This window comes from Oncorhynchus kisutch, linkage group LG1 (assembly GCF_002021735.2).
Source record: "Oncorhynchus kisutch isolate 150728-3 linkage group LG1, Okis_V2, whole genome shotgun sequence".
Taxonomy (NCBI): Eukaryota; Metazoa; Chordata; class Actinopteri; order Salmoniformes; family Salmonidae; genus Oncorhynchus; species Oncorhynchus kisutch.
In genome coordinates, this window is record NC_034174.2 from 3,086,422 (window position 1) to 3,110,576 (window position 24,155).

The window sequence follows — 24,155 nt, forward strand, 5'->3', positions numbered from 1 at the left end:
GTGAATAACATACAGGGCTCTTGTTCAAGTTGGACTGCTGGCTGTTAAAGGACTGACGCGTTAACCTTAATAGTTACATCCTCCGGTCTACTTGAGAGTAGTTTGTCTTCCCTCCTGTGGATAGAATAGTTCAGTCCCGTGCTTTGTGGTGGCTCAACAGGAAAAAGTTCAGATCAGGGTCAGGTTAAAGTGTTGACAATGTATTGACACAGTGGAATATGATGAATAGCTAGTTTGTTCTTGGACTGACTCAGTGTCTATCTACAGAAACAGCGTGGGCAGTAATGTGGTAAAACCAGACAACCAGTGAGAACAAAGGAGCTGACAGCACTCAGTCTGCACACAGGAGGTGAAGCCTTAAGCCTTCCTTCACCCCACAGTTCATCCGGTTGTCTTCCTCTCAACCACCTCCTGATTCACATTCAGCCTCATAACCCATTCATCAGATCCAGTCTCTCTTCACAAGAGGTTCACCTCTGCCCTTTCACCCCATTATAAACCACACTGGTTTCAGTGAATATTGATCTGTCCTTAGAAGGGGTAGGATCACAATGATACGAAACCAACAGAGAGACAGGTAGACAGAAAGACAGGTAGACAGACAGGTAGACTCCATGTCATGGACAGGTAAGGCAGGACTAGAACCCAACAAGTACTGCGAGCAGAGGCTGGGAACTAGAACCGATAGAGTTCAGAGAGCCTAGAACCCAGAGACAAGAAAGCAGCGTTAGAAGGCTAGAGTTTAAAGCATAGACAGACAATTGGTTCAGTCCACTAGAGCCTTTACAGACGTTCAACCTGAAGGGGTTTGTGGGCCATAATGTCTTCCAGTGTCCACTGTCTCAAACCAGTGACCACAAACACAAGTCAACAAGCTCCAAAATGACCAAAAATCATGGAAGTAGCACATCAAACTTTCCATTTTAATGACACATCTATGTTCTGTAGTGTTCTCTTGAAAACATTCTGATGATTTAGTCCTAGTTGTTTACAACACACAGCTGAGACAAGACAGTAGTACAGACATACAGCACCATCATGTGGTGTATAAAAGTTACTCTGAACATGGTCATCTACCAACAATGTTATTTAAGTGATTACTGGGTTGTTGTTTTAGTTCAATAACTGCCTCTGTAGGAGTGGCAGTCTTCACAAACACACCTCTGCTGTTCCTTACCATAGGCACTTAACCCCTTATGCACAACGAACGTAAGATGCTTCCCAAATGGCACCCTATTCCCTATATAGTGCACTACTTTACACCAGCCAAATGGCACCCTATTCCCTATATAGTGCACTACTTTACACCAGCCAAATGGCACCCTATTCCCTATATAGTGCACTACTTTACACCAGCCAAATGGCACCCTATTCCCTATATAGTGCACTACTTTACACCAGTCAAATGGCACCCTATTCCCTATATAGTGCACTACTTTACGCCAGCCAAATGGCACCCTATTCCCTATATAGTGCACTACTTTTGACCAGGGCCGAGGGCACTATACAGTAAACTGGGTGTAATTTGGGACGTGCCCTCAGAATAATCAGATTGATGATTAGGCTTTAATAATAAACCCTGTTATGTAATAGAACATTAACACCCCAACCTGGTAAACCAACCACACAGGAAGTCAACTCAGCTAAACCAACCACACAGGAAGTCAACTCAGCTAAAACAACCTGGAGACATAATAAAAAAATAAAGGTTAGGTACCCATCAGAAAAACTAAACCAAAGCCTAGTTTAGGCCACTTTAACAATAATACCAATATTCCCATCATCAAACTGATTAAGAACCGTAGATATAGGACTATTTCTACCGTAGATATAGGACTATTTCTACCGTAGATATAGGACTATTTCTACCGTAGATATAGGACTATTTCTACCGTAGATATAGGACCATTTCTACCGTAGATATAGGACCATTTCTACCGTAGATATAGGACCATTTCTACCGTAGATATAGGACTATTTCTACCGTAGATATAGGACTATTTCTACCGTAGATATAGGACCATTTCTACCGTAGATATAGGACCATTTCTACCGTAGATATAGGACTATTTCTACCGTAGATATAGGACCATTTCTACCGTAGATATAGGACTATTTCTACCGTAGATATAGGACTATTTCTACCGTAGATATAGGACCATTTCTACCGTAGATATAGGACCATTTCTACCGTAGATATAGGACTATTTCTACCGTAGATATAGGACTATTTCTACCGTAGATATAGGACTATTTCTACCGTAGATATAGGACTATTTCTACCGTAGATATAGGACTATTTCTACCGTAGATATAGGACTATTTCTACCGTAGATATAGGACCATTTCTACCGTAGATATAGGACCATTTCTACCGTAGATATAGGACCATTTCTACCGTAGATATAGGACTATTTCTACCGTAGATATAGGACTATTTCTACCGTAGATATAGGACTATTTCTACCGTAGATATAGGACTATTTCTACCGTAGATATAGGACCATTTCTACCGTAGATATAGGACCATTTCTACCGTAGATATAGGACTATTTCTACCGTAGATATAGGACTATTTCTACCGTAGATATAGGACTATTTCTACCGTAGATATAGGACCATTTCTACCGTAGATATAGGACTATTTCTACCGTAGATATAGGACTATTTCTACCGTAGATATAGGACCATTTCTACCATAGATATAGGACTATTTCTACCGTAGATATAGGACTATTTCTACCGTAGATATAGGACTATTTCTACCGTAGATATAGGACTATTTCTACCGTAGATATAGGACTATTTCTACCGTAGATATAGGACTATTTCTACCGTAGATATAGGACTATTTCTACCGTAGATATAGGACCATTTCTACCGTAGATATAGGACCATTTCTACCGTAGATATAGGACAATTTCTACCGTAGATATAGGACTATTTCTACCGTAGATATAGGACTATTTCTACCGTAGATATAGGACTATTTCTACCGTAGATATAGGACTATTTCTACCGTAGATATAGGACTATTTCTACCGTAGATATAGGACCATTTCTACCGTAGATATAGGACTATTTCTACCGTAGATATAGGACTATTTCTACCGTAGATATAGGACCATTTCTACCGTAGATATAGGACCATTTCTACCGTAGATATAGGACTATTTCTACCGTAGATATAGGACTATTTCTACCGTAGATATAGGACTATTTCTACCGTAGATATAGGACTATTTCTACCGTAGATATAGGACCATTTCTACCGTAGATATAGGACTATTTCTACCGTAGATATAGGACTATTTCTACCGTAGATATAGGACCATTTCTACCATAGATATAGGACTATTTCTACCGTAGATATAGGACTATTTCTACCGTAGATATAGGACTATTTCTACCGTAGATATAGGACTATTTCTACCGTAGATATAGGACTATTTCTACCGTAGATATAGGACTATTTCTACCGTAGATATAGGACCATTTCTACCGTAGATATAGGACTATTTCTACCGTAGATATAGGACTATTTCTACCGTAGATATAGGACCATTTCTACCGTAGATATAGGACTATTTCTACCGTAGATATAGGACTATTTCTACCGTAGATATAGGACCATTTCTACCGTAGATATAGGACTATTTCTACCGTAGATATAGGACTATTTCTACCGTAGATATAGGACTATTTCTACCGTAGATATAGGACCATTTCTACCGTATATAGGACTATTTCTACCGTAGATATAGGACTATTTCTACCGTAGATATAGGACCATTTCTACCGTAGATATAGGACTATTTCTACGGTAGAAATACTACTTCTCTTGATCGCTCTCTCTATATATATATATACAGTTATACTTTGTACAGTTTAAAGCAGAGGGACTTTCTGTAGGGGAACCGACCAGAGGTAATAAATTAATCAATAGATTAATTAATGGATTAATAAATCAATCAAAAATGGGCCGGGGATTGGTGTGGGCAGAGGTAGAGATGCCAGAAGAAGACGGGGTAGAGGACATGTAGTAGGTAAGGTCTCAGGTGGAGGTGCTCTTGGAGAAGTTGGGATAAAGCACCGCAGCAGTCACTGCTACCATCACTGCTACAACTGGCATCCAGGGGCTCCAACCGGCCTGCAGGAGACAGACGGACAGAGAGAGAAAGACTGGGTTAGTCTAGGCCGTCAGCTAGCCTACACCGGGGCTGAGATTGAGGCCACAGGTACAGGTTGGAGAGAGAGAGAGAGATAGAGGGGGATGGGGTGTAGGAAAGTGAGAAACAGTGTGGCACAGTTACTGGGAGAGAGCCAGTTAAGTTACCTCACTGGAGAAAAATAATCAGAAAATCAAACAGGACTGTTCTGACTGATAATACTACAGACCTACCTATCTAGATAACTGTTCGACTGTTCTGACTGAGGGAACAAGGAAAAATACATGCTCATTTGGTTTAAAAACAGGAAAACATTTAAAAGCTGCAGAAGTATGATGGTCATAAAGCAATAATGACAAAAAACTCAAACTAAAAAAAATGGAAACCAAAGAATAAGTGTTGGTGGCATTGTGTTAGTGATCCAAGACAGACAGGCATCAATGAGTATAGAGTGATCCAAGACAGACAGGCATCAATGAGTATAGAGTGATCCAAGACAGACAGGCATCAATGAGTATAGAGTGATCCAAGACAGACAGGCATCAATGAGTATAGAGTGATCCAAGACAGACAGGCATCAATGAGTATAGAGTGATCCAAGACAGACAGGCATCAATGAGTATAGAGTGATCCAAGACAGACAGGCATCAATGAGTATAGAGTGATCCAAGACAGACATGCATCAATGAGTATAGAGTGATCCAAGACAGACAGGCATCAATGAGTATAGAGTGATCCAAGACGGACAGGCATCAATGAGTATAGAGTGATCCAAGACAGACATGCATCAATGAGTATAGAGTGATCCAAGACAGACAGGCATCAATGAGTATAGAGTGATCCAAGACAGACAGGCATCAATGAGTATAGAGTGATCCAAGACAGACAGGCATCAATGAGTATAGAGTGATCCAAGACAGACAGGCATCAATGAGTATAGAGTGATCCAAGACAGACAGGCATCAATGAGTAGAGTGATCCAAGACAGACAGGCATCAATGAGTATAGAGTGATCCAAGACAGACAGGCATCAATGAGTATAGAGTGATCCAAGACAGACAGGCATCAATGAGTATAGAGTGATCCAAGACAGACAGGCATCAATGAGTATAGAGTGATCCAAGACAGACAGGCATCAATGAGTATAGAGTGATCCAAGACAGACAGGCATCAATGAGTATAGAGTGATCCAAGACAGACAGGCATCAATGAGTATAGAGTGATCCAAGACAGACAGGCATCAATGAGTATAGAGTGATCCAAGACAGACAGGCATCAATGAGTATAGAGTGATCCAAGACAGACATGCATCAATGAGTATAGAGTGATCCAAGACAGACAGGCATCAATGAGTATAGAGTGATCCAAGACGGACAGGCATCAATGAGTATAGAGTGATCCAAGACAGACATGCATCAATGAGTATAGAGTGATCCAAGACAGACAGGCATCAATGAGTATAGAGTGATCCAAGACAGACAGACAGACAGAAGGCATCAATGAGTATAGAGTGATCCAAGACAGACAGACAGACAGACAGAAGGCATCAATGAGTATAGAGTGATCCAAGACAGACAGACAGACAGACAGAAGGCATCAATGAGTATAGAGTGATCCAAGACAGACAGAGGGCATCAATGACTGTGATAATATATACAGTACATTCGGAAAGTATTCAGACTGTTACAGCCTCCTTCTAAAATGGATTACATTTTTTTTATTCTGTCAAACTACACACAATACTCCATGACAAAGCAAAAACAGATTAACATTTTGGCAAATTGATAATAAAAAAACTACAAAACTGAAATAACATTTACATAAATATTCAGACCCTTTACTCAGTACTTTGTTGAAGCACCTTTGGCAGTGATTACAGCCGTGATTCTTATTGGGTATGACACTACATGCTTGGCACACCTGTATTTGGGAACTTTCACCCCAATCTGAGGTCCTGAGCGCTCTGGAGCAGGTTTTCATCAAGAATATCTGTACTTTCCTCCATTCATCTTTCCCTCGATCCTGACTAGTCTCCCAGTCACTGCCGCTGAAAAACATCCCCACAGCATGATGCTGCCACCACCATGCATCCCCGTTTCGATGGTGCCAGGTTTCCTCCAGACGTGACGCTTGGCATTCAGGCCAAAGAGTTCAATCTTGGTTTCATCAGACCAGAGAATCTTGTTTCTCATGGTCGGAGAGTCCTTTATGTGCCTTTTGGCAAACTCCAAGTGGGCTGTTATGTGCCTTTTACTGAGGAGTGGCTTCCGTCTGGCTATTCTACCATAAAGGCCTGATTGGTGGAGTGCTGCAGAGATGCTTGTCCTTCTGGAAGGTTCTCTCCACAGATGAACTCTGGAACCTCCCTGAGCAAGGCCCTTCTCCCCCGATTGTGCAGTTTGCTCAGGTGTCAACCTCTAAGAAGAGTCTTGGTGGTTCTAAACTTCCTCCATCGAAGAATGATGGTGTGTTTCTTCCCAAATCATGTTCAATCAATTGAATTTACCACAGCTGGACTCCAATCAAGTTGTAGAAACATGTTTTTTTTAATTATTTTTTTATTTCACCTTTTTTTAACCAGGTATTTATATATATATAACCCTAACCCTTTATTTAACCAGGTAGGCTAGTTGAGAACACCTTTATTTAACCAGGTAGGCTAGTTGAGAACACCTTTATTTAACCAGGTAGGCTAGTTGAGAACACCTTTATTTAACCAGGTAGGCTAGTTGAGAACACCTTGATTTAACCAGGTATTTATATATATAACCCTAACCCTTTATTTAACCAGGTATTTATATATATCACCCTAACCCTTTATTTAACCAGGTATTTATATATATAACCCTTTATTTAACCAGGTATTTATATATATAACCCTTTATTTAACCAGGTATTTATATATATAACCCTTTATTTAACCAGGTAGGCCAGTTGAGAACAAGTTCTCATTTACAATTGCGACCTGGCCAAGATAAAGCAAAGCAGTTCGACAGATACAATGACACAGAGTTACACATGGAGTAAAACAGACATACAGTCAATAATACAGTATAAACAAGTCTATATACAATGTGAGCAAATGAGGTGAGATAAGGGAGGTAAAGGCAAAAAAGGCCATGGTGGCAAAGTAAATACAATATAGCAAGTAAAACACTGGAATGGTAGTTTTGCAATGGAAGAATGTGCAAAATAGAAATAAAAATAATGGGGTGCAAAGGAGCAAAATAAATAAATAAATAAAATTAAATACAGTTGGGAAAGAGGTAGTTGTTTGGGCTAAATTATAGGTGGGCTATGTACAGGTGCAGTAATCTGTGAGCTGCTCTGACAGTTGGTGCTTAAAGCTAGGGAGGGAGATAAGTGTTTCCAGTTTCAGAGATTTTTGTAGTTCGTTCCAGTCATTGGAAAGAATTGGTTCTGGGGGTGACTAGAGAGATATACTTGCTGGAGCGTGTGCCACAGGTGGGAGATGCTATGGTGACCAGCGAGCTGAGATAAGGGGGGACTTTGCCTAGCAGGGTCTTGTAGATGACATGGAGCCAGTGGGTTTGGTGACGAGTATGAAGCGAGGGCCAGCCAACGAGAGCGTACAGGTCGCAATGGTGGGTAGTATATGGGGCTTTGGTGACAAAACGGATTGCACTGTGATAGACTGCATCCAATTCGTTGAGTAGGGTATTGGAGGCTATTTTGTAAATGACATCGCCAAGTCGAGGATTGGTAGGATGGTCAGTTTTACAAGGGTATGTTTGGCAGCATGAGTGAAGGATGCTTTGTTGCGAAATAGGAAGCCAATTCTAGATTTAACTTTGGATTGGAGATGTTTGATATGGGTCTGGAAGGAGAGTTTACAGTCTAACCAGACACCTAAGTATTTGTAGTTGTCCACGTATTCTAAGTCAGAGCCGTCCAGAGTAGTGATGTTGGACAGGCGGGTAGGTGCAGGTAGCGATCGGTTGAAGAGCATGCATTTAGTTTGACTTGTATTTAAGAGCAATTGGAGGCCACGGAAGGAGAGTTGTATGGCATTGAAGCTTGCCTGGAGGGTTGTTAACACAGTGTCCAAAGAAGGGCCGGAAGTATACAGAATGGTGTCGTCTGCGTAGAGGTGGATCAGAGACTCACCAGCAGCAAGAGCGACCTCATTGATGTATACAGAGAAGAGAGTCGGTCCAAGAATTGAACCCTGTGGCACCCCCATAGAGACTGCCAGAGGTCCGGACAGCAGACCCTCCGATTTGACACACTGAACTCTATCAGAGAAGTAGTTGGTGAACCAGGCGAGGCAATCATTTGAGAAACCAAGGCTGTCGAGTCTGCCGATGAGGATATGGTGATTGACAGAGTCGAAAGCCTTGGCCAGATCAATGAATACGGCTGCACAGTAATGTTTCTTATCGATGGCGGTTAAGATATCGTTTAGGACCTTGAGCGTGGCTGAGGTGCACCCATGACCAGCTCTGAAACCAGATTGCATAGCAGAGAAGGTATGGTGAGATTCGAAATGGTCGGTAATCTGTTTGTTGACTTGGCTTTCGAAGACCTTAGAAAGGCACGGTAGGATAGATATAGGTCTGTAGCAGTTTGCGTCAAGAGTATCCCCCCCTTTGAAGAGGGGGATGACCGCAGCTGCTTTCCAATCTTTGGGAATCTCAGACGACACGAAAGAGAGGTTGAACAGGCTAGTAATAGGGGTGGCAACAATTTCTGCAGATAATTTTAGAAAGAAAGGGTCCAGATTGTCTAGCCCGGCTGATTTGTAGGGGTCCAGATTTTGCAGCTCTTTCAGAACATCAGCTGAATGGATTTGGGAGAAGGAGAAATGGGGAAGGCTTGGGCGAGTTGCTGTTGGGGGTGCAGTGCAGTTGTCCGGGGTAGGAGTAGCCAGGTGGAAAGCATGGCCAGCCGTAGAAAAATGCTTATTGAAATTCTCAATTATGGTGGATTTATCAGTGGTGACAGTGTTTCCTATCTTCAGTGCAGTGGGCAGCTGGGAGGAGGTGTTCTTATTCTCCATGGACTTTACAGTGTCCCAGAACTTTTTTGAGTTAGTGTTGCAGGAAGCAAATTTCTGCTTGAAAAAGCTAGCCTTGGCTTTTCTAACTGCCTGTGTATAATGGTTTCTAGCTTCCCTGAACAGCTGCATATCACGGGGGCTGTTCGATGCTAATGCAGAACGCCATAGGATGTTTTTGTGTTGATTAAGGGCAGTCAGGTCTGGGGAGAACCAAGGGCTATATCTGTTCCTGGTTCTAAATTTCTTGAATGGGGCATGTTTATTTAAGATGGTTAGGAAGGCATTTAAAAAAAAATATCCAGGCACCCTCTACTGACGGGATGAGATCAATATCCTTCCAGGATACCCCGGCCAGGTCGATTAGAAAGGCCTGCTCGCAGAAGTGTTTCAGGGAGCGTTTTACAGTGATGAGTGGAGGTCGTTTGACCGCTGACCCATTACGGATGCAGGCAATGAGGCAGTGATCGCTGAGATCTTGGTTGAAGACAGCAGAGGTGTATTTAGAGGGCAAGTTGGTTAGGATGATATCTATGAGGGTGCCCGTGTTTAAGGCTTTGCGGAGGTACCTGGTAGGTTCATTGATAATTTGTGTGAGATTGAGGGCATCAAGTTTAGATTTTAGGATGGCTGGGGTGTTAAGCATGTTCCAGTTTAGGTCGCCTAGCAGCACGAACTCTGAAGATAGATGGGGGGCAATCAGTTCACATATGGTGTCCAGAGCACAGCTGGGGGCAGAGGGTGGTCTATAGCAGGCGGCAACGGTGAGAGGTGAGAGGTGGATTTTTAAAAGTAGAAGTTCAAATTGTTTGGGTACAGACCTGGATAGTAGGACAGAACTCTGCAGGCTATCTTTGCAGTAGATTGCAACACCGCCCCCTTTGCCAGTTCTATCTTGTCTGAAAATGTTGTAGTTTGGAATTAAAATGTCTGAATTTTTGGTGGTCTTCCTAAGCCAGGATTCAGACACAGCTAGAACATCCGGGTTGGCAGAGTGTGCTAAAGCAGTGAATAGAACAAACTTAGGGAGGAGGCTTCTAATGTTAACATGCATGAAACCAAGGCTATTACGGTTACAGAAGTCGTCAAAAGAGAGCGCCTGGGGAATAGGAGTGGAGCTAGGCACTGCAGGGCCTGGATTTGTCCCTGACCTGTTTGGAGAGCTCCTTGGTCTTCATAGTGCCGCTTGCTTGGTGGTGCCGCTTGCTTAGTGATGTTGCAGTCTCTGGGGCCTTTCAGAATAGGTGTATATTTACTGAGATCATGTGACAGATCATGTGACACTTAGATTGCACACAGGGGGACTTTATCTAACCAATTATGTGACTTTTGAAGGTAATTGGTTGCACCAGATCTTATTTAGGGGCTTCATAGCAAAGGGGGTGAATATATATTCCGATATATCATCATTAGTCATTTAGGTCAACATTGGATCATTCAGAGATCCTCACTGAACTTCTGGAGAGAGTTTGCTGCACTGAAAGTAAAGGGGCTGAATAATTTTGCACACCCAATGTTTCAGTTTTTGATTTGTTAAAAAAGTTTGAAATATCCAATAAATGTCGTTCCACTTCATGATTGTGTCCCACTTTGTTGATTCTTCACAAAAAAATACAGTTTTATATCTTTATGTTTGACGCCTGAAATGTGGCAAAAGGTCGCAAAGTTCAAGGGGGCCGAATACTTTCGCAAGGCACTGTATATAGACTGATAATGCTGACAGGTTAGTTTAGTGCAGGGCTGGTCAACTGTGATAATATATAGACAGGTTAGTTTAGGGGGCTGGTCAACTGTGATAATATATAGACTGATAATGCTGACAGGTTAGTTTAGGGGGCTGGTCAACTGTGGTAATATATAGACTGATAATGCTGACAGGTTAGTTTAGTGCAGGGCCGGTCAACTGTGATAATATAGACTGATAATGCTAGTTATCAGTTTAGATAATGCTAGTTATTAGTTTAGTGCAGGGCTGGCAGTTAGAGAGGAAGACACTGACGAAGGCAGTTAGAGAGGAAGACACTGACGAAGGCAGTTAGAGAGGAAGACACTGACGAAGGCAGTTAGAGGAAGACTCTGACGAAGGCAGTTAGAGAGGAAGACTCTGACGAAGGCAGTGAGAGAGGAAGACTCTGACGAAGGCAGTTAGAGAGGAAGACACTGATGAAGATAGAGGATGAAGTTACAGTTTCTCCTAACCCCTCCTGTCTCAGCCTCCAGTATTTATGCTGCAGTAGTTTATGTGTCGGGGGGCTAGGGTCAGTTTGTTATATCTGGAGTACTTCTCCTGTCTTATCCGGTGTCCTGTGTGAATTTAAGTATGCTCTCTCTAATTCTCTCTTTTTTTCTCTCTCTCGGAGGACCTGAGCCCTAGGACCATGCCTCAGGACTAACTGGCATGATGACTCCTTGCTGCCCCCAGTCCACCTGGTCATGCTGCAGCTCCAGTTTCTACTGTTCTGCCTGCGGATATGGAACCCTGACCTGTTCCCCTGACATGCTACCTGTCCCAGACCTGCTGTTTTGGACTCTCTACCGCACCAGCTGTCTCTAGTATTTTTATTTTATTTTTTATTTTACCCCCCTCGTGGTATCCAATTGTTAATAGTTACTATCTTGTCTCATCGCTACAACTCCCGTACGGGCTCGGGAGAGACGAAGGTCGAGAGCCATGCGTCCTCCGAAACACAACCAAACCAAGCCGCACTGCTTCTTAACACAGCGCGCATCAGACCCGGAAGCCAGCCGCACCAATGTGTCGGAGGAAACACCGTGCACCTGGCGACCTGGTTAGCGCGCACTGCGCCCGGCCCGCCACAGGAGTCGCTTGTCCGCAATGAGACAAGGATGTCCCTACCGGCCAAACCCTCCCTAACCCGGACGACGCTAGGCCAATTGTGCGTCGCCCCACGGACCTCCCGGTCGCGGCCGGCTGCGACAGAGCCTGGGCACGAACCCAGAGCCTCTGGTGGCACAGCTATGCACCTGCTGTTTCTAACTCTCAATGATCGGCTATGAAAAGCCAACTGACATTTACTCCTGAAGTGCTGACCTGTTGCACTCTCTACAACCACTGATTATTATTATCTGACCCTGCTGGTCATTTATGAACATTTGAACATCTTGGCCATGTTCTGTTATAATCTCCACCCGGCACAGCCAGAAGAGGACTGGCCACCCCACATAGCCTGGTTCCTCTCTAGGTTTATAATCTCCACCCGGCACAGCCAGAAGAGGACTGGCCACCCCACATAGCCTGGTTCCTCTCTAGGTTTATAATCTCCACCCGGCACAGCCAGAAGAGGACTGGCCACCCCACATAGCCTGGTTCCTCTCTAGGTTTCTTCCTAGGTTTTGGCCTTTCTAGGGAGTTTTTCCTAGCCACCGTGCTTCTACACCTGCATTGCTTGCTGTTTGGGGTTTTAGGCTGGGTTTCTGTACAGCACTTTGAGACATCAGCTGATGTAAGAAGGGCTTTATAAATACATTTGATTGATTGGTTAGAGAGGATGATACTGATGAAGATGACAGACAGATGAAAGACAACACAACAGGAACACGGTATACCTTTCTACCACAACTGGCTGAGCCACCAATACAGCAAGGCCGGGATAAGGCCGATGAAAATGGCCTGGACAGGCTGCAATATGGGTGGCTAAAGGAGGGAGGGATCAGAGAGAATAATCAAATAGAAGAACCAATATTTTAAACTAATCAAAGAAATTAAAACGAAGAAAAAATGAAAACTAATCAATAAACAAAAAAACCTGAATGGAGGGGCCATGGGGAAAGTAGCGGCAGGAGGGGGGGACTGGAGGCAGGAGGGACTGGAGGCAGGGGGGGGGACTGGAGGCAGGGGGGGGGGGGACTGGAGGCAGGGGGACTGGAGGCAGGAGGGACTGGAGGCAGGGGGGGGGGACTGGAGGCAGGAGGGACTGGAGGCATGGGGGGAGGGACTGGAGGAAGGAGGGGGGAACTGGAGGCGGGGGGGGGACTGGAGGCAGGAGGGGGGGGGACTGGAGGGGGGAACTGGAGGCAGGAGGGGGGAACTGGAGACAAGAGGGGGGAACTGGAGGCAGGAGTGGGGGACTGGAGGCAGGAGGAGGGAACTAGAGGCAAGAGGGAGGATCTGGAGGCAGGAGGGTGGAACTGGAGGTAGGAGGGGGGAACTGGAGGCAGGAGGGTGGGTACTGGAGGCAAGAGGGTGGGTACTGGAGGCAGGAGGGTGGGTACTGGAGGCAGGAGGGTGGGTACTGGAGGCAGGAGGGTGGGTACTGGAGGCAGGAGGGTGGGTACTGGAGGCAGGAGGGTGGGTACTGGAGGCAGGAGGGGGGGTACTGGAGGCAGGAGGGGGGGAACGGGAGGCAGGAGGGGGGGAACGGGGGGCAGGATGGGGGGAACGGGTGGCAGGATGGGGGGAACTGGAGGCAGGAGGGGGGAACTGGAGGCAGGAACTGGAGGTAGGACGGGGGAACTGGAGGCAGGAGGGGGGGTACTGGAGGCAGGAGGGGGACAACGGGAGGCAGGAGGGGGACAACGGGAGGCAGGAGGGGGGAACAAACGTATAGATACATGTCACACCACATCTAGAAGCTGAACAGAGGTGTAATTTTTGTTCAGGGAGGTCTAGTAGCAGTGAGAACCAGTTATAACTCCCTGAGGTGTATGCTTGCTCACCCGCCATCTTAGATATAAAAGCATTACACCATTAGGGTGGATGTAGCCCAGGCTAGAGGTAGTTCAACCATATTTATTCATTATGCCGTTAGGGTGGATGTAGCCCAGGCTAGAGGTAGTTCAACCATATTTATTCATTATGCCGTTAGGGTGGATGTAGCCCAGGCTAGAGGTAGTTCAACCATATTTATTCATTATGCCGTTAGGGTGGATGTAGCCCAGGCTAGAGGTAGTTCAACCATATTTATTCATTATGCCGTTAGGGTGGATGTAGCCCAGGCTAGAGGTAGTTCAACCATATTTATTCATTATGCCATTAGGGTGGATGTAGCCCAGGCTAGAGGTAGTTCAACCATATTTATTCATTATGCCGTTAGGGTGGATGTAGCCCAGGCTAGAGGTAGTTATATCATATTTATTCATTATGCCATTAGGGTGGATGTAGCCCAGGCTAGAGGTAGTTCAACCATATTTATTCATTATGCCGTTAGGGTGGATGTAGCCCAGGCTAGAGGTAGTTCAACCATATTTATTCATTATGCCGTTAGGGTGGATGTAGCCCAGGCTAGAGGTAGTTCAACCATATTTATTCATTATGCCGTTAGGGTGGATGTAGCCCAGGCTAGAGGTAGTTATATCATATTTATTCATTATGCCATTAGGGTGGATGTAGCCCAGCCTAGAGGTAGTTATATCATATTTATTCATTATGCCGTTAGGGTGGATGTAGCCCAGGCTAGAGGTAGTTATATCATATTTATTCATTATGCCATTAGGGTGGATGTAGCCCAGGCTAGAGGTAGTTATATCATATTTATTCATTATGCCGTTAGGGTGGATGTAGCCCAGGCTAGAGGTAGTTCCACCATATTTATTCATTATGCCGTTAGGGTGGATGTAGCCCAGGCTAGAGGTAGTTCCACCATATTTATTCATTACACCGTTAGGGTGGATGTAGCCCAGGCTAGAGGTAGTTCCACCATATTTATTCATTACACCGTTAGGGTGGATGTAGCCCAGGCTAGAGGTAGTTCCACCATATTTATTCATTATGCCGTTAGGGTGGATGTAGCCCAGGCTAGAGGTAGTTATATCATATTTATTCATTATGCCGTTAGGGTGGATGTAGCCCAGGTTAGAGGTAGTTATATCATATTTATTCATTATGCCGTTAGGGTGGATGTAGCCCAGGCTAGAGGTAGTTCCACCATATTTATTCATTACACCGTTAGGGTGGATGTAGCCCAGGCTAGAGGTAGTTCAACCATATTTATTCATTATGCCATTAGGGTGGATGTAGCCCAGGTTAGAGGTAGTTATATCATATTTATTCATTATGCCGTTAGGGTGGATGTAGCCCAGGCTAGAGGTAGTTATATCATATTTATTCATTATGCCGTTAGGGTGGATGTAGCCCAGGCTAGAGGTAGTTATATCATATTTATTCATTATGCCATTAGGGTGGATGTAGCCCAGGCTAGAGGTAGTTATATCATATTTATTCATTATGCCGTTAGGGTGGATGTAGCCCAGGCTAGAGGTAGTTCCACCATATTTATTCATTATGCCGTTAGGGTGGATGTAGCCCAGGCTAGAGGTAGTTCCACCATATTTATTCATTACACCGTTAGGGTGGATGTAGCCCAGGCTAGAGGTAGTTCCACCATATTTATTCATTACACCGTTAGGGTGGATGTAGCCCAGGCTAGAGGTAGTTCCACCATATTTATTCATTATGCCATTAGGGTGGATGTAGCCCAGGCTAGAGGTAGTTATATCATATTTATTCATTATGCCATTAGGGTGGATGTAGCCCAGGCTAGAGGTAGTTATATCATATTTATTCATTATGCCGTTAGGGTGGATGTAGCCCAGGCTAGAGGTAGTTCCACCATATTTATTCATTATGCCATTAGGGTGGATGTAGCCCAGGCTAGAGGTAGTTCAACCATATTTATTCATTATGCCGTTAGGGTGGATGTAGCCCAGGCTAGAGGTAGTTCAACCATATTTATTCATTATGCCGTTAGGGTGGATGTAGCCCAGGCTAGAGGTAGTTCAACCATATTTATTCATTATGCCGTTAGGGTGGATGTAGCCCAGGCTAGAGGTAGTTCCACCATATTTATTCATTATGCCATTAGGGTGGATGTAGCCCAGGCTAGAGGTAGTTATATCATATTTATTCATTATGCCGTTAGGGTGGATGTAGCCCAGGCTAGAGGTAGTTCCACCATATTTATTCATTATGCCGTTAGGGTGGATGTAGCCCAGGCTAGAGGTAGTTCCACCATATTTATTCATTACACCGTTAGGGTGGATGTAGCCCAGGCTAGAGGTAGTTCCACCATATTTATTCATTACACCGTTAGGGTGGATGTAGCCCAGGCTAGAGGTAGTTCCACCATATTTATTCATTATGCCGTTAGGGTGGATGTAGCCCAGGCTAGAGGTAGTTATATCATATTTATTCATTATGCCGTTAGGGTGGATGTAGCCCAGGTTAGAGGTAGTTATATCATATTTATTCATTATGCCGTTAGGGTGGATGTAGCCCAGGCTAGAGGTAGTTCCACCATATTTATTCATTACACCGTTAGGGTGGATGTAGCCCAGGCTAGAGGTAGTTCAACCATATTTATTCATTATGCCATTAGGGTGGATGTAGCCCAGGTTAGAGGTAGTTATATCATATTTATTCATTATGCCGTTAGGGTGGATGTAGCCCAGGCTAGAGGTAGTTATATCATATTTATTCATTATGCCGTTAGGGTGGATGTAGCCCAGGCTAGAGGTAGTTATATCATATTTATTCATTATGCCATTAGGGTGGATGTAGCCCAGGCTAGAGGTAGTTATATCATATTTATTCATTATGCCGTTAGGGTGGATGTAGCCCAGGCTAGAGGTAGTTCCACCATATTTATTCATTATGCCGTTAGGGTGGATGTAGCCCAGGCTAGAGGTAGTTCCACCATATTTATTCATTACACCGTTAGGGTGGATGTAGCCCAGGCTAGAGGTAGTTCCACCATATTTATTCATTACACCGTTAGGGTGGATGTAGCCCAGGCTAGAGGTAGTTCCACCATATTTATTCATTATGCCATTAGGGTGGATGTAGCCCAGGCTAGAGGTAGTTATATCATATTTATTCATTATGCCATTAGGGTGGATGTAGCCCAGGCTAGAGGTAGTTATATCATATTTATTCATTATGCCGTTAGGGTGGATGTAGCCCAGGCTAGAGGTAGTTCCACCATATTTATTCATTATGCCATTAGGGTGGATGTAGCCCAGGCTAGAGGTAGTTCAACCATATTTATTCATTATGCCGTTAGGGTGGATGTAGCCCAGGCTAGAGGTAGTTCAACCATATTTATTCATTATGCCGTTAGGGTGGATGTAGCCCAGGCTAGAGGTAGTTCAACCATATTTATTCATTATGCCGTTAGGGTGGATGTAGCCCAGGCTAGAGGTAGTTCCACCATATTTATTCATTATGCCATTAGGGTGGATGTAGCCCAGGCTAGAGGTAGTTCAACCATATTTATTCATTATGCCATTAGGGTGGATGTAGCCCAGGCTAGAGGTAGTTCCACCATATTTATTCATTATGCCGTTAGGGTGGATGTAGCCCAGGCTAGAGGTAGTTATATCATATTTATTCATTATGCCATTAGGGTGGATGTAGCCCAGGCTAGAGGTAGTTCAACCATATTTATTCATTATGCCGTTAGGGTGGATGTAGCCCAGGCTAGAGGTAGTTCAACCATATTTATTCATTATGCCGTTAGGGTGGATGTAGCCCAGGCTAGAGGTAGTTCAACCATATTTATTCATTATGCCGTTAGGGTGGATGTAGCCCAGGCTAGAGGTAGTTATATAATATTTATTCATTATGCCGTTAGGGTGGATGTAGCCCAGGCTAGAGGTAGTTATATCATATTTATTCATTATGCCGTTAGGGTGGATGTAGCCCAGGCTAGAGGTAGTTCAACCATATTTATTCATGTTTGTTATTCTGATCATCTCTCCCTCAGACTGGGAACTCTAAATGGTGGTAGTGGTATATAGTCTTCGGCATCCCAACACTCTGGACAGCTACTTTCTCTCTTTGTAGATCGCATAAAAGGTATATATGTGTGATTGACTGATTGAAATCAATTACAATCAAATGCCCTATGGGACATTCTGTCTCAGGCAATGCTGACTTGTCCAAGACTCACAGTCAAATGTCTTGCAAAAAATAACATTAAATTGGGAACATCATGAATGGTTCTCATAACAGACAAAGATGTCCCAGAGCACCCATTGTGATTCCTTTAGCATATCCAGTACAGGCTCTGAACGAAAGGCAAGAGAGAGATTGGTGGCCTCTGTTTAGGGTCAGGGGGTCACTACTCACATTCTTGCCCTTGTCCTGCAGCAGTTTGAGGTTAACTTTACACTGTTCCAGCTCCTCGTTGATGGAGCGTTTCTCCTGCTCAGTCCTCTCACAACACTTCCTCAGATCACACAGCAAGTTCTGAGTGTCCTCATACTATAGACAGATAGAGAGGGAGAGAAGGGGGAGAGAGAAAAGCAACAGAAAGTGACAGACACGTGCTTGTATCATACCTCTCTCTGGGGGACCTGTATCATACCTCTCTCTGGGGGACCTGTATCATACCTCTCTCTGGGGGACCTGTATCATACCTCTCTCTGGGGGACCTGTATCATACCTCTCTCTGGGGGACCTGTATCATACCTCTCTCTGGGGGACCTGTATCATACCTCTCTCTGGGGGACCTGTATCATACCTCTCCCTGGGGGACCTGTATCATACCTCTCTCTGGGGGACCTGTATCATACCTCTCTCTGGGGGACCTGTATCATACCTCTCTCTGGGGGACCTGTATCATACCCCTCTCTGGGGGACCTGTATCACACCTCTCTCTGGGGGACCTGTATCACACCTCTCTCTGGGGGACCTGTATCATACCTCTCTCTATTGGACCTGTATCATACCTCTCTCTGGGGGACCTGTATCACACCTCTCTCTGGGGGACCTGTATCACACCTCTCTCTGCAGGCTCTGTGTCCTGCTAGTAGCCTGGGTTAGCTGTGACTGCAGTATGTGAACCATATCATACCTCTCTCTACTAGCAGCCTGGGTTAGCTGTGACTGCAGTATGTGAACCATATCATACCTCTCTCTACTAGCAGCCTGGGTTAGCTGTGACTGCAGTATGTGAACCATATCATACCTCTCTCTACTAGCAGCCTGGGTTAGCTGTGACTGCAGTATGTGAACCATATCATACCTCTCTCTACTAGCAGCCTGGGTTAGCTGTGACTGCAGTATGTGAACCATATCATACCTCTCTCTACTAGCAGCCTGGGTTAACTGTGACTGCAGTATGTGAACCATATCATACCTCTCTCTACTAGAAGCCTGGGTTAGCTGTGACTGCAGTATGTGAACCATATCATACCTCTCTCTACTAGCAGCCTGGGTTAGCTGTGACTGCAGTATGTGAACCGTATCATACCTCTCTCTGCAGGCTCTGTGTCCTGCTAGCAGCCTGGGTTAACTGTGACTCCAGCTTGTTAGCGTCCTGGAGGTGTTGGTCCTGCAGTGAGCCCAGTCTACTCTGCATCTCTCCCTGGGACTTCTCCAAACTCTGCAGATTGCTGCTCAGACTGGCAGTCTGCTTCCTGGAACTGAGGGGGACAAAGAGACCATATAAAACCATGTCCAGAACTGTGACATAGTCCAGACAGGGTGGATCTTCTGAAACACCTCAGTCTGCTGCTGACTGGCAGTCGGCTCCCTGGAAGATAAGGGGAGGACAGCAGAAGATCATGTCAGGATACGGACGGAAGTCTGAAGTCGTTGCAAATGTTGTATCTCAGAGAGAGGTACTTTGATCTCATTTTGCAAAGTGAACACAGTCCCCTTCCATCCACCTCTTTCACAAACACCTACAGCAAATAAATACCTGCTAGCCCAGCCTCCTCTTCCCCACACCCAGACAGTTAAATACCTGCTAGCCCAGCCACCTCTTCCCCACACCCAGACAGTTAAATACCTGCTAGCCCAGCCACCTCTACCTCACACCCAGACAGATAAATACCTGCTAGCCCAGCCACCTCTACCTCACACCCAGACAGTTAAATACCTGCTAGCCCAGCCACCTCTACCCCACACCCAGACAGTTAAATACCTGCTAGCCCAGCCACCTCTACCCCACACCCAGACAGTTAAATACCTGCTAGCCCAGCCTCCTCTTCCCCACACCCAGACAGATAAATACCTGCTAGCCCAGCCTCCTCTTCCCCACACCCAGACAGTTAAATACCTGCTAGCCCAGCCACCTCTTCCCCACACCCAGACAGTTAAATACCTGCTAGCCCAGCCACCTCTTCCCCACACCCAGACAGTTAAATACCTGCTAGCCCAGCCACCTCTACCTCACACCCAGACAGTTAACTACCTGCTAGCCCAGCCACCTCTACCTCACACCCAGACAGATAAATACCTGCTAGCCCAGCCACCTCTACCTCACACCCAGACAGTTAAATACCTGCTAGCCCAGCCACCTCTACCCCACACCCAGACAGTTAAATACCTGCTAGCCCAGCCACCTCTACCCCACACCCAGACAGTTAAATACCTGCTAGCCCAGCCTCCTCTTCCCCACACCCAGACAGTTAAATACCTGCTAGCCCAGCCTCCTCTTCCCCACACCCAGACAGTTAAATACCTGCTAGCCCAGCCACCTCTACCCCACACCCAGACTATTAAATACCTGCTAGCCCAGCCTCCTCTTCCCCACACCCAGACAGTTAAATACCTGCTAGCCCAGCCACCTCTACCCCACACCCAGACTATTAAATACCTGCTAGCCCAGCCACCTCTACCTCACACCCAGACAGTTAACTACCTGCTAGCCCAGCCACCTCTACCTCACACCCAGACAGTTAAATACCTGCTAGCCCAGCCACCTCTTCCCCACACCCAGACTATTAAATACCTGCTAGCCCAGCCACCTCTTCCCCACACCCAGACTGTTAAATACCTGCTAGCCCAGCCACCTCTTCCCCACACCCAGACTATTAAATACCTGCTAGCCCAGCCACCTCTACCCCACACCCAGACTGTTAAATACCTGCTAGCCCAGCCACCTCTTCCCCACACCCAGACAGTTAAATACCTGCTAGCCCAGCCACCTCTACCCCACACCCAGACTGTTAAATACCTGCTAGCCCAGCCACCTCTACCCCACACCCAGACAGTTAAATACCTGCTAGTCCAGCCACCTCTACCCCACACCCAGACTGTTAAATACCTGCTAGCCCAGCCACCTCTACCCCACACCCAGACAGTTAAATACCTGCTAGTCCAGCCACCTCTACCCCACACCCAGACAGTTAAATACCTGCTAGCCAAGCCACCTCTTCCCCACACCCAGACAGTTAAATACCTGCTAGCCCAGCCACCTCTTCCCCACACCCAGACAGTTAAATACCTGCTAGCCCAGCCACCTCTTCCCCACACCCAGACAGTTAAATTTTATTTATTTATTTATTTATTTTACCTTTATTTAACCAGGTAGGCAAGTTGAGAACAAGTTCTCATTTACAATTGCGACCTGGCCAAGATAAAGCAAAGCAGTTCGACAGATAAAACGACACAGAGTTACACATGGAGTAAAAACAAACATACAGTCAATAATGCAGTATAAACAAGTCTATATACAATGTGAGCAAATGAGGTGAGAAGGGAGGTAAAGGCAAAAAAGGCCATGATGGCAAAGTAAATACAATATAGCAAGTAAAATACTGGAATGGTAGTTTTGCAATGGAAGAATGTGCAAAGTAGAAATAAAAAATAATGGGGTGCAAAGGAGCAAAATAAATAAATAAATTAAAATTAAATACAGTTGGGAAAGAGGTAGTTGTTTGGGCTAAATTATAGGTGGGCTATGTACAGGTGCAGTAATCTGTGAGCTGCTCTGACAGTTGGTGCTTAAAGCTAGTGAGGGAGATAAGTGTTTCCAGTTTCAGAGATTTTTGTAGTTCGTTCCAGTCATTGGCAGCAGAGAACTGGAAGGAGAGGCGGCCAAAGAAAGAATTGGTTTTGGGGGTGACTAGAGAGATATACCTGCTGGAGCGTGTGCTACAGGTGGGAGATCCTATGGTGACCAGCGAGCTGAGATAAGGGGGGACTTTACCTAGCAGGGTCTTGTAGATGACATGGAGCCAGTGGGTTTGGCGACGAGTATGAAGCGAGGGCCAGCCAACGAGAGCGTACAGGTCGCAATGGTGGGTAGTATATGGGGCTTTGGTGATAAAACGGATTGCACTGTGATAGACTGCATCCAATTTGTTGAGTAGGGTATTGGAGGCTATTTTGTAAATGACATCGCCAAAGTCGAGGATTGGTAGGATGGTCAGTTTTACAAGGGTATGTTTGGCAGCATGAGTGAAGGATGCTTTGTTGCGAAATAGGAAGCCAATTCTAGATTTAACTTTGGATTGGAGATGTTTGATATGGGTCTGGAAGGAGAGTTTACAGTCTAACCAGACACCTAAGTATTTGTAGTTGTCCACGTATTCTAAGTCAGAGCCGTCCAGAGTAGTGATGTTGGACAGGCGGGTAGGTGCAGGTAGCGATCGGTTGAAGAGCATGCATTTAGTTTTACTTGTATTTAAGAGCAATTGGAGGCCACGGAAGGAGAGTTGTATGGCATTGAAGCTTGCCTGGAGGGTTGTTAACACAGTGTCCAAAGAAGGGCCGGAAGTATACAGAATGGTGTCGTCTGCGTAGAGGTGGATCAGGGACTCACCAGCAGCAAGAGCGACCTCATTGATGTATACAGAGAAGAGAGTCGGTCCAAGAATTGAACCCTGTGGCACCCCCATAGAGACTGCCAGAGGTCCGGACAGATACCTGCTAGCCCAGCCACCTCTACCTCACACCCAGACAGTTAAATACCTGCTAGCCCAGCCACCTCTACCTCACACCCAGACTGTCACTCCCTGCTAGCCCAGCCACCTCTTCCCACACCCAGACTGTCACTACCTGCTAGCCCAGCCACCTCTTCCCCACACCCAGACTGTCACTACCTGCTAGCCCAGCCACCTCTTCCCCACATTCAGACTGTCACTACCTGCTAGCCCAGCCACCTCTTCCCCACACCCAGACTGTCACTACCTGCTAGCCCAGCCACCTCTTCCCCACCCAGACAGTTAAATACCTGCTAGCCTAGCCACCTCTTCCCCACACCCAGACAGTTAAATACCTGCTAGCCCAGCCACCTCTACCCCACACCCAGACTGTCACTACCTGCTAGCCCAGCCACCTCTACCCCACACCCAGACTGTCACTACCTGCTAGCCCAGCCACCTCTTCCCCACACCCAGACTGTCACTACCTGCTAGCCCAGCCACCTCTACCCCACACCCAGACAGTCACTACCTGCTAGCCCAGCCACCTCTACCCCACACCCAGACTGTCACTACATGCTAGCCCAGCCACCTCTTCCCCACACCCAGACAGTTAAATACCTGCTAGCCTAGCCACCTCTTCCCCACACCCAGACAGTTAAATACCTGCTAGCCCAGCCACCTCTTCCCCACACCCAGACAGTTAAATACCTGCTAGCCCAGCCACCTCTATCCCAACCGAGACAAGTTAAATACCTGCTAGCCCAGCCACCTCTTCCCCACACCCAGACAGTTAAATACCTGCTAGCCCAGCCACCTCTTCCCCACCCAGACAGTTAAATACCTGCTAGCCCAGCCACCTCTTCCCCACACCCAGACAGTTAAATACCTGCTAGCCCAGCCACCTCTTCCCCACACCCAGACAGTTAAATACCTGCTAGCCCAGCCACCTCTATCCCAACCGAGACAGTTAAATACCTGCTAGCCCAGCCACCTCTTCCCCACACCCAGACAGTTAAATACCTGCTAGCCCAGCCACCTCTTCCCCACACCCAGACAGTTAAATACCTGCTAGCCCAGCCACCTCTATCCCAACCGAGACAGTTAAATACCTGCTAGCCCAGCCACCTCTACCCCACACCCAGACAGTTAAATACCTGCTAGTCCAGCCACCTCTACCTCATACCCAGACAGTTAAATACCTGCTAGCCCAGCCACCTCAGTGCCAAGCTAGCACTACTACCCCCCAGATTGAGATAGTACTATGTTGAAGGAGGACTGACAGAGAGCAGAGGCAGCAAAAGTCCCCTTTACTCTTCCCAGTGTGTCTGTATACAGGGAAGTGGACATCTGATGTG

The 24,155-nt window shown here is 45.8% G+C and overlaps 1 protein-coding gene across 2 annotated transcripts in view; it reads right to left on the minus strand.

Annotated features, from left to right (window-relative positions):
• Positions 1–2,564: 2,564 nt before the first annotated feature.
• Positions 2,565–24,155, minus strand: part of LOC109881610 (sarcolemmal membrane-associated protein) — a 123,011-nt gene continuing 101,420 nt past the window's right edge. The window contains exons 19-22 of one of the 2 annotated variants that reach the window (XM_031788396.1): positions 19,398–19,569; positions 18,272–18,406; positions 12,754–12,841; positions 2,565–4,150 (exon numbers count right to left, since the gene is read on the minus strand). In XM_031788396.1, coding sequence (XP_031644256.1) covers positions 12,758–12,841; positions 18,272–18,406; positions 19,398–19,569 — 391 coding nt within the window. In that variant the 3' untranslated portion in view covers positions 2,565–4,150; positions 12,754–12,757. The remainder of the gene's footprint in view (positions 4,151–12,753; positions 12,842–18,271; positions 18,407–19,397; positions 19,570–24,155) is intronic. The other variant, XM_031788019.1, reaches the window with a different exon arrangement.